Here is a 14437-nt window from a genome sequence, read left to right on the forward strand (position 1 = left end):
CGTATGTTCTTTACTTATCTATCCAGACCTCCTGGGGAACTGCAGGTGAGGTAGGACATCCCTCACCACAATGAAAAACTAAATGCTGAACAGACGACTAGTGACACAGCATTTCTTAGGCTTTCATCGTAGTCTTCTCTCAACTACTCCAAGCCAGTGGTATCAAAATGTGTGGGTGTAACTACATTTCATACATACCAATTCATATAGCTGGAGTCACAGGGTCTAGGACAGATTCGGATATGGCAGACATGCATTTTACAAATGTTTGCTAAGTTAATAAAGCAGTCTACTACCATTTCATCCAAAGATGAAAATCCCTCCAAAAAACAAATGAAACAATCTTTTAAAAGCAAATTGTAAGAATCATCTTATTATATGAACTTTGAGTAAAACAAAGACAAATTTATCTCTGTAATTCTTTATTAAAAATACTGCTGTACACATAGAGACTGAAAACAGAATTAAAGATGAATAACACATACTGATATCATGACATAAGAACTTAACGTACTGGTGCTTTTCAGGGAAGTTGCCAACATCCAAATCACAAAACCAAGGTCAAATGTGAAGTACAAAGGTACCCTCAAAAATATTTACAATGAAGTAAATACATAAACAGAATTTAAAATAGGTACAAAAAATGGAAATGACCAACATTACATGATTTCAAGGTTGTCCCTTCTGTGCTTTTTACCTGTTGCAACAGGAAAGTGTGGGAAGTTTATATCCGTAATTTGACTACTCTCAGGTATTAAAATCTCTCAGTGAATTAGAAAGACCAACTTTTGGACAACCTATCAATTGGATTTACACTATGGAAAAGAGGACTCCCCAAAAAACACCTAAGCAGAACTGACATCTCTTTTGAAAACCATTCCCAATATAAACTGAAAAATAAATATAAAACAAAGCAAAAAAATTACCTGACAATGTTTCCTGCTGACAATCTATTTACTCATGAAAACATATCAGCTGTCTAACTTGTATATTCAAACCAAGTCCTGAGGTTACTGGGGGCTGGAGCAAACTAGCACGTGCAACACAGCAATCCTTCAGGTTTCTGATGTGAACTTGCCTTGCAGAGGGAAGTTTGCTGGTCTATACGGAATGAAAAGTTCAAGCCCTATTTTACCCCTGCCCTTCTTTAGCTTTCACAAAACATTGGTCCACAAATTAAATTTCAAAAAGTTCCTAGACCCCAAAACTAAAATAGATGATCCCCTTTCATTTTCAAAGAAAACAATATTGGAAAAAATCTCCAGCCCGCTTATAAATTAAGCATTTCATATTTCTTCTAGAATACAAGTAGTTCTTTTTTGTACAAAAGAATTACAATATGATTTGTCAAAAAACATATAAAAAGACAGCTGCTCTTCTCAAATACATGAGCTAATGATAAAAGACTGTTGCATGTTAATGTCTCCAAGTTCTTACTCCTTTTACATAAAAAAGAACATTATGGTGGCAAATGTTAATTATCCTTTCCATGTTGAACATTATGGTCTTTAAAATCCATCCGAATCAAATGCAGTAACTGATTTTCTGTTTAACTCAACAACTGATGCTACCCAATGTGGATGCCAACACACTTGTTACAATGTGTAAAGTGTGTCTCTGGTCTTCAAAGCTTTCAAGTGAAGAGAGGTGCTTTTTCTTGATGCAAATCTCAAGGCAGAGAAAAATCATGTTAAAGCTTATAAAAAGTGGACAGAGAAATATTAAAAACTTCTCTGAAATAGACAAATATGTATATTTATTAAAATTGAAGACAGTAACATCAGTTGCAAGTGCTTAAGAGTCTGTCCTAACATTTTGAGTTTCCACATGTTCTTCCTAGTTGCATGGTGAGCACCCAGTGCTAGTAAAACATTCAGTGCTGGGAAAGGAGATATAGTCTTCATTACTGTGTTTTGTTTCTGGTTTTTTTTTTTTTATTTGTTTTTTGTTTTTTTAAAGAAAGAAAATTCCTGTGTATTTGGCAGTCTTCAGTATCAAAGTATAGATATCTCATTAACCAAAAGTCCATGAATACCCAAGTTTGGCGACAGTTGCATGTCCAAATATTAAGAAAGTTAAGAGGAGGAAAATTCCAAACTTTTGAGATGGACTTATTCAGGAATACCCCACTGAGTGAGTTATTATCGAAAGTCCTATGACTTTGGGCTAAGCAGTGACTGCAAAGGCACAGCAGATTGTTATCCCGCCAGAGTCAGGCTGTAACACATCAGAAAGCTCTTGATGCCAGACCACTGCTGTGTTAGCTCATCTTCTCAACAGTGTCTCTGTGTCTGTATCCAGTGTAAAGTACCATAATAAAGCTGTGGTTCAAAGAATAGAACTTTATACAAAAAAAAAAAAAAAAAAAAAAAAAAAAAAAGAAAAGAAAAGAAAAAAAAAGCATACTGGAAATAACCTAAAGTATTATGCTCCTGAACTTTAGGCATTTAAACACAATTTCTTAATATTTTTTCTATTTAAAAAATTGCATAAGTGTAAGCAGGCAAACACCTTTTTTTTAAGAAAGGCTCTGGCTGCATCTGCAGCGGAGAGCTATACACACCCCTTCAGACACTGCTTACCCGATCCTTATTCAGAAAAAAACGGAAATCAACCGAGGGGAATTCATACCTAACAATTCACTGATATTTCTCTTTGAGTATTCTTAAAAAAAAAAATATCTCAATTTGAACTAACAGTGGGTGGCACATAGAGCTTGCATACAATACTCTTAGAAGAATTATGCACTATCTCGCATTTCTATGCAATTATTTACCTGGTCCATTATGTTATTCAGGGCAACCTATCCCGAAAAGAGCAAATTCTGCAACCCTTAATGGCAAAAATGCTGCCCAGCATTGTTTCCCAAAAATGTCCTTGCAATAGCTTCCCTTAATAAGTATACAATGTGGCAAAAGTTCAAAGATCAGAAAAATGTCTTTAAAAAATTAAAATTAGTGCATATACAAGTGGAAAAAGCAAAAGCAGGAACATCATTCACCTGATGTTGCTCCTTAATTTAAAATAAATTCTTCACAGATATAGCCTCCAATGGCAGCCAGAGCTCTTGGATAAATGAACATTCTTCCTTTCAAGTAACAGTGTACCTGACTGAAGTGCAAGCAGCTTTGCTCATCTCCTGTTTGTTTCCCAAATGTGAAATGAGATGATGAAAACTGTTCAGCTGTAGTGCAATTTGCTATTGGTTAGTTTTCTCAGCGGTGTCCTGCGCACTTTTCAGCAAATACTACAACTGAGCATTTGCAGCTGCAATCAGTTCTTGAAAAGTGTTTTCAAAGCAGCGCTTCAAGTCACTGTATGTCACCACGAGTACACTCTTCTCATCCCTGGAAATCAGGCTGATTTTTTCTGGCACACCAGCATCCAGCTGAAACAGAATCACAAAACAGAAAGCTCTCACAATATGGAAGGTAATCCACTGTATGTTAGGACATTTCTAACACTGATAAATTATCAAATATTTATATAATGTCTTATAGCCCTTTACAGCATCCATAAATATTTTATACCAATAATCAGTGTGCATATAATTTTTTAAATAAATGTTTTTTTAAGCATCCTACAGTTCTACCTCAGGAGCATGTTTATGTTACTATATTCCATCCATTTGATATTCTATAAAGCAGCTATTCCCCAATATCTTATTTATTTATTGAGGTCCGAAGGTTTGATTTTTACTGAGCACTGCTGATGAACACTAAAGACTTCACCTGTAATGGCTATGCTCCACCTTGGGCCTGCAGCACTGCTCTGCAAAGCAGGTTGCATGAAAGGCGGGGACCTGGACAGCCCAGCAGCCACAGCGTGTGCAACCAACAGTGTGGCTCACTTCTGCTTTTCAGAACCTAATAAATGTTATTTGTCCCCAAACTGGCATCCCGTGTTTGAACACACTGCAGGCAGCATGATTTCTCGTATCTGTTTTTCTTCCACTTTGTAATCAGGATTTTGCTTCAGGTGTTTACTATAGTATTAATACAGTTGCCTGCTTATGGTTTTCTGATCTTTAAACAGCAGGCTTAGTAGCAGTAGAGGTGAAGCAGGCCAGATTCCACTTTCCTCTCCCGCATGAGGTTTTGTTCCAGTTCCATTCTCTCTTTCACAAAGAGTTGCTAATTTTATTTAAAAGGCAGAGTTACAGAGAAAAGGAGAGAAGCTATTTTCCATCTGGTGGTTCACTATCCAAATGGTCCCAACACATGGGATTTAGCCAGGCCAAAATCTGAAATTCCATTTGGGTCTCCACATGGGTAAGAAAGAGGAGCCTGGACCCAATGGATTGGAAAAGGAGCACCAGGATCTGAACTGATGCCCATATGAGATGTCTGTGCAGCATAAAGAGCCCAAACCTGTCACAACGCAGCCCTTCTCCCATGTTTTGATCTGACTCCTTCAGTGTTGGACTAATCACTCTCAGCTATCTGGAGGAGCTTGCCGGCTTGTTTCAGCTTTGGGCATGTTCTTCTACAACATAATCTGCAAAAATCTTAACACTGGGGCTAGTGATAAGGACTGGTGGATAAAGCCACCTGCTCACAATGCCAGCATCCATAGGCACATTGCTCTGTGTCCCAGCCAACTCTACTCCCAATCCAGCTCCCTGTTTATGGCCTGGTAAAAGCAGTCGAAGATGGCCCAAAAATTTGGGCCCCTGCCATCCATGCAGAAGACCAGGAAAGAGCTCCCAGGCCATCTGGGAGTGAACTAGTGGATAGAAGATTCTTTTTCTTTCTCTCTCAGTCTCTGTGACTCTATCAAATTAAACAAGAAAGAAAGAAATGTCTTAGAATTTGTTTCTTAAGACTAAATGATGCCTAGAGTTATAGGTTCTGATTTCTGTCCAACTTTACCAACTATTCTGTGACATGGAGAGGTGACTTTTCTTCTCGGCCTCAGCCTCACCACTCCATGGCAGAGTCAACAAAGGCTGCCTCCTCTCAGGGACTGACTTTGGCCCTCTGGTAGACAGGCCCAGACTCATGACTGTGGAGTCACTCAGACAGCCCTGGAGTCACTGCTCAGTTCTGGTCCTTTGACTCCACTGTGGCCAAGGGACAGTATCTGAGTTTCCATTTTTAAATGTCATGATTACAGTGCAATGAAAATATTCACCTAATATTTTCCTTCCCCACTGGACTTTTCCCTTAGGGGAAATAGTTAGTTAAAAATATAAACAAAGTTAAAAAGCATCAGTAATTGTACAGCTTGATACATACAGTTAATTGTTTTCCAACAGATACTGATTAGACCAATATTGATTTAGGAGTTGCAACAATTTACCAACAAGCCTACTAAATGAATGTCTTGCAGATTATATACTTATCAAAATATTTTTGATAGTGATCTTTACTATTTGATAGAAATAGGGGAAATTAGAGTTGAAACTATCAAAATTACATAGTTTTAAAATTTTCACAGAAATGGCCTCCTTTTCTTTTAATTTATCATATTTTAAAAAAGATTTATTTATTTTTATTGGAAAGTCATTTAGAGTGAAGGACAGAGAGAAAGATCTTCTGTTTGATGGATCATTCCCCAAGTAACCGCATTAGCTGGAAATGCGCCAATCTGAAGCCAGGAGTCAGGAGCCAGAAGCATCTTCTGGGTCTCCCACACAGGTGGCAGGGTCTCAAGGCTTTAGGCCACCTCCCACTACTTTCCCCGGCCATAAGCAGGGAGCTGGTAGGAAGTGGAGCAGCCAGGATATGAATTGGTGCTCATATGGGATCCCGGGCATGCAAGGCGAGGAATTTACCATTAGGCTACCTTGCTGGGACCTAATTTACCATGTTCTTTACAAACTGAGTAACTGATACTCTTCAAATTTGGGATAATTTTATTTACTACTATGTTACCACAGATATACAATAGAATTTCCTTCAGGTTTTCAAATGTCCTAATATTCATTAAATAATCTTGTGCTAATGTAACTGCACTTCATTTCACGGGATGTAATTATCAGTCTTTATACGTAAGTTTTACATATTAAAACTTTTACTTATTTCTATCTGAAAGAAAAATGGGAAGCAGGGGTTCACTTCCCCAAAGCCCACAAGAGCTAGGCCTGGGCCAGGCTGGAGATAGGAGTTTAAATGCCACCAGCTCTCCCGTGTGGGTGGCAGGGACTCAGGCACTTGCTCATTCCCAGGGTACATGTTAGGAGGAGTGCTGGATCAGAAGTAGAGGTGGGAGTCAATCCCAGACACTCGGAAAGGGATGAGGGCACCTGTGTGACAGTCTGACGGCTGGGCTCCAACCGCACCCATTCCGCCTGGTTTTGATCACTGAATCCTGGATGCTATGGATATCTTATGTTTTAATATCTGCTCAACTATTCTCTACCCACTTTCTGAAGAAAATGTTTTATCTATAAGAGAAATTGAGGGAAAATGAAAATATAAATTCTAATGAATTAGTTCAATGGCACACTCAAGTCAATTTCGTGGTGTCAATGTAGGTTTTTGACAAATTTTCTACAAGAGTTTTAAGAAATCCAAAGTGATGCCTGATAACAAAACACACCAAGATTTTCCCTGAAGGATTGCTGCTCTGTGCATTCACAGTTCCAACCATGTGCTGTATGGAGTATTTTCTCCTCTAGTGTTTAGAACCAAGGGTCAGCAATTGAGTTTCATAAAGTGTCAGGCAGAAAATGTGCTAGGTTTTGGCCACCTAAAGTCTCTGTCACATATTCCTTGCTTCTTTTCCCTTTATAGTCATTTAAAAAACAAAAACAAAATGCTTCTTAAAACCTGAAGGCTGTACAAAAACAAGCTGTGGGATGGAGCTGATGCTGGGTCAGCTTGCCATCCCTGGCTTAAACATAAATCTGTCTAATGACTAGAGTTGACCTCTGTAGATTCGTTTTAAATTCTTTAATCCTATGTAATTCACAAGAGTAGTGGGTTCCTTTTTTCCTCTGTAAATTTTCTATTTCCATGGCTTTCAAAAACCAGGGGCTCATCACTCCAATAAACTTACAATATGTTCACTGATTACTCAGTTTACCATTTATAACGGCAGGAACTAATTACCAATATTGTGCTTCCACTATTAGATAGTAGCAAACATGACAACATTCAATATAATTCAGGATACAGAACTAAGGATTCAATTTAAAAAAAAAGAACTTACATTCAAAATGATTTTTCTGTTTTTCTGACTCAAAAGTTTTTACTGGTATAAAAATAACATGTAAATGTAATATAACAAAGGAAAGGGAAAAAAGCAATTGTTTTGTAAAACATTATCACAAAAATTTGAAATTATTCTTGCAAAAAAATGCTTTTAATCTAGCAAATGTTATAAAACATGGACCATGACATTACATGATGATTTTGAAGTCTCCTAGTATTTCTAAAAGATGCAACTCTACAAACTACATACATTATAAGTTTTAACACTCAGATACTGGGGATGGCACTGTGGCACTGCAGGTTTAAGGAGCCAACTGCAATGTGAGGATCCCCTACTGAGAAAACAGGTCCCAGTCCTGGCTACTCTACTTCCGATCCAACATCATACCAACATTCTGAGATAGTAGAAGATGGCCCAAGTATATATATGGGCTAATGTTATCCACATACAGCAGACCATGATAGTATACCTGGTTCCAAATACAGCCCAGATTCCTCTATTACAATCATTTGGGGAGTGAACCAGAAATACTGGAAACATTCTCTCTTACCCTTATTCTGCCTTTGCTTTTTTTTTTTTTTAAAGTACATCTTTTCTTAAAGTAAAGGTTTTAACTATTTATTTGAAAGGCAGAGTAGAGAGGAAGATAAAGAGAGAGAGAAAGATCGTGCAGCTGCTGTTTTTCTCCTGAAGCGATCACAACTGCTGAGGCTGAGCCAGGCCTAAATGAAGAGTTGGAACCTTACCAGGTGAACTAGCATGGGACTGGATGGAAAACGGAGAAGCATGCATCAAACTGGCATTCACATGGGATGGTGGGACAGAGGCAACAGCTTAACCCACTCTGACACAACACCAGCCCCAACAAATGGCTTTTTTGCTTTGTTTTTTAAGGTTACCTTGTTAAGACAAGAAATGATGTGACTGAGGTCAATCCAGGGGGCACCCGCTTCGGTCACCTGATGAAAAAGATGATCCCTAAAGAGTTTCAACAGGTAACGATCTCCAGTCTCTGACCAGGTAGGATCCTTCTGAAACCTGAGAAAGCCAATATTTTACCTCAGTCACACAGACTGTTCATTGCACAAACATCAAGATCATGTGTTTTATTTTTCATACTCAACCAACTCCAAAGCACTTCACTGTGAATTTCTAATCTACAGCAATGAAGAAAAGACTGCAAAAGCTAAGGGAGAAAAGTTTAGAAAGGCAATAGTTTTTGTCCAGAAATTCCAAAGACAATGGGGCAACAAATGTAACTGTCCTTACTACTACTTACCCATGCACATGCCAGCTAATAAGCACAAGGGAAATGGAAAGTCTAGATACTATAAGAGAAAGAAATGTAACTATCAATTGGCGGATCTGATTATTTACCTGAGAACTCCACAAGAATCTACTGAAAATTTATCCAAATGTAAGGTGTCATGTTCCAGAAGTAAATAACTTTCATATATATCAAAACCAGCATTAAGAAAGAAGAATGAGTAATGGGATTCACACATATAAGGCAGCAAGGCAAATAAGCTAAAAAGATGCTAAAACTCAGACATAGATAACGATACACTACGATGTTAAGATGACTTAACATCTAAAACAACAACATTTATTAATAAAATAAGCTCTCTCCCCTATTAAAAAAAATGCCCTCAGGTTGACCTGTTTTATTTTTTTAAGCTAAACACTTCAGTTCGAGAATTTACACAGAAAATAAAACAGTTTGGAGAGAGCAATGGAATGACATAACATGAAATGGGAAAGAAACCACTATGGAAGAGATGGTGCTCTAGGCCAGTGGAGGTAGTTAACTATTTAATAAACAGCAGACTACCAGGCAGTCTCTGTCAGGGGAAAAAACAAAACCAAAACCAAAAAAGGCCACACTGGATTTATACTTTGAACTATACATAATTGTCAGTGATCTCAAAATTTTAATATGGAAAAATGAAGCTACAAACATTCTTGAAGAAATCTTTAAATAAATCCTTCGTAATCCTGGAAGTCGTAAAGAACTTCATAACTAACTACAACTCAAGACGCAAACATTAAAGAATTCTGATTAGCCTACATATATTAATAACTGCATAAAGAATGACCAGCTTAAAACAAATGCACTAAAATGCAGTTTCTTGTCAGTTAGGTTGACATAAATCAAAAAGTCTGAAAAACTGTTTCTAGTGAGGCATTCTTGTGACTCACAAATTGGCAAATCCTTTCTATAAGTTCTGAAATAACAGTGACACATTCACTGAGCTACCAATTCAAACAGGACTATATTTAGGCATGCACAAAATTATACATGCATAAGTCAGTCCCCTTAGCACTGCTTATACTAGGCAAAAGACTGAAACATCGCAAAAGAGCATCTCCTGGGAACTGGAGAAATAAATCCTAGTTGATCCACAGGATTTATTAGCTGGACACAAGGTTTGAAGACATCTAGTGTGGTGGGTAAGAACACAGAACTGGAATCATACTGTCTAGGTTGGAATACGAGCTCATATACTTGCACTTTATGTTACCTGGGACATGTTGTATAACCTCTGTATGCCTCAATTTCTGTTAAATGCAAATAATAACAGTACATCCACCACAGGAATGTTAGGAGGAATAAGGCCTTACCTGTAAAACTAGTTAAATGGTGCTCTGCATAGTCTCAACATACCTAAACAGATTTCTAAAATACTGATAGGAGAAAAGAACACAACACTGTGTACAGCTTGTATGTACTTCAAATTTCTGTATAGGTGTAAAGGGGAGATAACAATATTTAGCTGTATTTATTACACTTGGAATATGTACATAAAATTAAAAATAAACACTGATAAAGGTAATTGGAAGAACTGGGCATATCAGGCAGAAATGAGATTATGGGCCTGGTGTGACAGCACAGTGGCTTGATCTTCGCCTTGCATGCGCCAGATCTCATAGGGGTGCTGGTTCATCTCCCAGCTGTTCCACTCCCATCCAGCTCCCTGCTTGTGGCCTGGGAAAGCAGAGTGTGACCCAAAGCCTTACGACCCTGCACCTACATGAGAAACCTGGAAGAAGTTCCTGGCTTCAGATCAGCTTAGTTCCAGCTGTAGCAGCCACTTGGATAGTGAACCAGTGAATGGAAGATCTTTCTCTCTGTCCTTTTGCTCCCTGGAAATCTAACTTTCCAACAAAAATAAATATATCTTAAAAAAAAAAAAAAAGATATAATAGGGGCTGATGTTGTGGTACAGTGAACTAAGTCTCCAACCTGTGACATTAAGTGTCCCTAATGAGCACCAGCTGAGTCCTGGTGGTCTCTTTCAATGAAGTGCCCCGATTATGGCCTGGTGAGCAGAGCAGGATGGCCTTAAGCACTACACTCACACGGAAGACTTAAAAGAAGCTTCTGGCTCCTGGCTACAGATTAGTTCAGCTCTGGCCATTGTGGCTATTTGGGGAGTGAGCTGGTGGATGGAAGATCTCAGTCTCTCCTTTCCTTAACTCTGCCTTTCCAATAAAAATAAATAAATCTCAAAAAATAAAATAGAACAAAAAAAGGAAAGTGGGACCATATCTTCCACCAAAAACCTTTGTGTTTCTTTCATGTGCTCACTCTGAATCAATTCAATCAGAACTTCCTGAGGATACTCTAGAATTTCATGGGTAGTCACACAACCAATAAGGAAAGTGTAATAAATTCCTAAGGCACTACTGACTCAAACCTCTGAAGTGCCGGTGTGTAGGCTTAAAGTACACTAGTCCCAAAGGTACGAAAAGGTGTTCTTTTCAACTTTGGGAGAAAGTCTGAAAAATCTTTCTTTTGCTTAGTTTTCCAGATAAGACAATGATTAACCCAGGTGGGGACAGAGAGAGTGAGGGAACAGAGGAAGAACTCAAAACTATACAGAAGAAAGGAAGTAGAAATCATCTTTAGTAATAATTACACTTTATTATGTGGTAAATCTATGAACATTTACCCCATCATACTTATGTCAACCATGAATATTCAAATTCAAATTGCTCAACATTTATGGGTTAAATGGCAGAACATATTCAAGCATTTATGTATCGAGGCAGAGGGATGAGTCATTAGTGGACGTGGAAAACAGCCAAGTTGTAGCCTAATAAGCAGGCATTGTGAAAGGGATACATCATGAGGACTAGCTAAAACAGTTCTCAAAGCTGGTTCAATATATTTTCTCTCTTCATTTAGAAAAAGTATTAGAAAAAAAACACTGAATCTGTTGACTTAAGCAAACAAACTTGAATTTCATCAAAACAAAAGACTCAAGTAATGATATTGATTTATCACCTATTAAGATGAAATAGTCATGAAATGTGACAGTATGGTCACAATAGATGCAATTCTGCTCTATCTTTGACAGTTACGTATTACCAACATCAACTCTGCTTATGAATATGACTAAATTAACAAACGAGGCAGAAATCAATGACAAACAGTGTCCAATGGTCATGTCTTTCAAATGCCATTGATGTAATGGCTATTAAAGACAGCACAATTAATAGGAGATTAGGAGGCATATAACAATTAGACTGCTGAATTTCTTGAAAGGATCAAAGAAAACTGATTGAACAACGCTTCAAAAAGAACGCAGGGTAGAAGCAGTAGCACTCATAAAATGTTCCTTTGTGTGCAAACTACAACAAAGATTTCTAACAGTATTTTTTCTGCATGCATATAAATATGTAAAATTCCTATGGATGAACAACTACACCTAGGCTATGGTTAAACAAAAAAAAAAACATCCTACTGACATACATATTCTTAAGGTAATTTTACATGAGAATGTTTCTTTTTTTCCAAATCAAAGCAGAATGAATAAGGTACACTTAGTCTTGTTATGAAAAATGGTGCCCTTGGTTGAAAACACATTGAAAAAAATCCTTACTCTGGCCTCTCATTGATTGTTCCCAATTTTGCTAGAAGCCTAAACAGTCTTCCATTTTGAACCTCCTATAAAAACATTTTAAAAAGAGAGAGAATGTTAATGTTTCAGCTAACTGAATAACACTAAATTTATTAAAAATGCTACTTAACCAACATTACCTTTAAGCAATAAACCCATTCTTGAATATATCTTTAAACACAAAGTTCCATTTCTTTCAATACTAGCACTCAAGAGGATCAAGCAGCTGAACAACCTTAGGAATTGCTAAATACATACAAAAATCCACAAGATGTGACTGTAGTAAAGCCATGGGAAAAAAGAAAATGCCGAGAGGACATAGGGAATTAAAACACTAAACGTCCACTTTGGGCAGAAGCATTTACACTGCTATTCAATTAGGTAATGTACTCACTGCAATGACTATTACGGTTTATACGTGTTTACACACCCAGATGCAAGAGTGGGTATAACCTTTCAACTGCATGCTTTACCTTCGCAAGATCTTCCTCTATGACATCATTTCTCATTTGGGCAGCATCCAATTGAGTATAAAATCGAGCACCAATCATGGGCATGATGTCATTTACGCTTCGCATTCTGTTTTGGTCAGTCAACAAATACCTAAGCAAGATAAAGAGGGATCACTTGAAAGCTCATCAAACAATTCACAAAGCAACAAAACTCACACAGTTCTTGCTACTGCCATCAACTCAGTGCACACAATTTTGAGAACAATTTTTCATGCAAGTCAAGTTCATTTTTAAAGCTCACTTATTATATTTATTTCCCCAAGAAATTTAAAAAAGCAATGGAGATAAATGTCTCTTTTCTACATTTTCACTATGTTGGAAATGAGAAAGAAAAACACAATAATGTTACAATTAACAATTTCCATTCTCAAACCCTACTTTACAATTGTGTAGATGAAGACTGCTACACAATTTCTAAGAGGGATGTAACATGGAATGGCTTTAAGAGGGGAGTTTTCCTAATGTTCTTCAAAGACAATTTTAAGATTCAATTTTAGTTTCAAAATTTTGCTAAACCGAAAGAGCTCCCAATTTTTAGAAAGATGTTCCCTAATCTGATTTTATTTACCAGTTGTCGTATTTATCTATGAGAAAGCTTCATGAGCTAACACATATCAGAAGAGACCAAGTTTAATTTTTTCTATCAGTATAACTAAGGCAGAAAATATTATCTACTTATATTCAAACGGTTACCCACTAAAAGTCAATGATTCTCAATCATCCACTACTGCTTATTTGTACAGGTAAAAACTACTCTTTGATCTTCATTAAAGCAATCTCCCACTTATTCACTCTTATGCTTATGTTATCTAGATTATTTTTTCATCATACATGTCACTATCTGAAAATACCTTACTTGCTTTTATGTTTATTCTATCTCTTCCCCACAAGATGTAAACTCCAGAAAACAGGAATTAATTTGTCCATCTTGTTAACAGCATTCCCAGCATTTGGCACATAGCAGGCATTCTTTCACTGAGCAAACAAATGGTTATATCCATGTGAATAATGTGCCTTCAGCTATGCATCTACAATTGCTGACAAATTTGTGTCTAACTAAACATGTCAGAAGTTGTAGTAAGCTATATGACCTTGGCAAGTTTCTTTACCTCTCAATTCTGTCATTTCTAGAATGGGGCTAATACCTAATTTTTAGGGTTATTGTAAGTACTACGTGGATTAATTCATACCAAAACAAGTTCAAAGTATCATACTTTATTGCACCATAAATTCTGATTTGTGATTATTTCAAAGTATGGGTTTTTTGGGTTCATTTTCTATTAAGGAAAAACTCAAGCATCTGTAAAAGTAGAAAATTCCCATGGATGGTTAACTAGTTCTAATCATTAACAGATACCCAATGTCATATTTACGTTCTCTACTCCCATTTTTTTAAAATAAAAATTGAAAAATTATAACCTGAGATTTAAAACATACTACATGTTGCAAACTAAGGCTAGGAATCACTGCTATGATTAAAAGTGAAATATTTTTATTTGAAAGAGAAATCATCTTATTTGATTATTAGTAAGATCCAGGCAACAACCGGCTTCCAGTGCTCCAGATAAGAAAGAACAGGTGGGCAGCCCCATCCTCCATCCCCCAATTCCATACCCCAGGGCTGGTCCAAAAAGACTGGATCATCCAGGGCTACACAGAAAGATCAGAAGGGACAGCTGGAAGCTAAAAGAGACTGTTGATTAGGATCAATAAGTTCTAATTATTTCTAGAACATAATAGGAAAAAATTCAAAAGAGACTTTATAGCATCTCATGCATAACACAACTACTATAATAACGGTTGTGCTTGTCCACCCTGAGGAATCTTCTAATATTAGACGAATCTTAAGAAGTTCATCTTTGG

The 14437-nt window shown here is 37.1% G+C and overlaps 1 protein-coding gene across 3 annotated transcripts in view; it reads right to left on the bottom strand.

Annotated features, from left to right (window-relative positions):
* Positions 1 to 1851: 1851 nt before the first annotated feature.
* PAN3 (poly(A) specific ribonuclease subunit PAN3) overlaps positions 1852 to 14437 on the bottom strand; it is a 138610-nt gene continuing 126024 nt past the window's right edge. For all 3 annotated transcript variants that reach the window (XM_058670922.1, XM_058670921.1, XM_058670924.1), the window contains 4 exons: positions 12536 to 12665; positions 12045 to 12109; positions 8058 to 8196; positions 1852 to 3388 (listed from right to left, as the gene is read on the bottom strand). In XM_058670922.1, the coding sequence (XP_058526905.1) occupies positions 3248 to 3388; positions 8058 to 8196; positions 12045 to 12109; positions 12536 to 12665 (475 nt within the window). In that variant the 3' untranslated portion in view covers positions 1852 to 3247. The remainder of the gene's footprint in view (positions 3389 to 8057; positions 8197 to 12044; positions 12110 to 12535; positions 12666 to 14437) is intronic.

The sequence above is a fragment of the Ochotona princeps genome, chromosome 12 (assembly GCF_030435755.1).
Source record: "Ochotona princeps isolate mOchPri1 chromosome 12, mOchPri1.hap1, whole genome shotgun sequence".
Lineage (NCBI taxonomy): Eukaryota > Metazoa > Chordata > Mammalia > Lagomorpha > Ochotonidae > Ochotona > Ochotona princeps.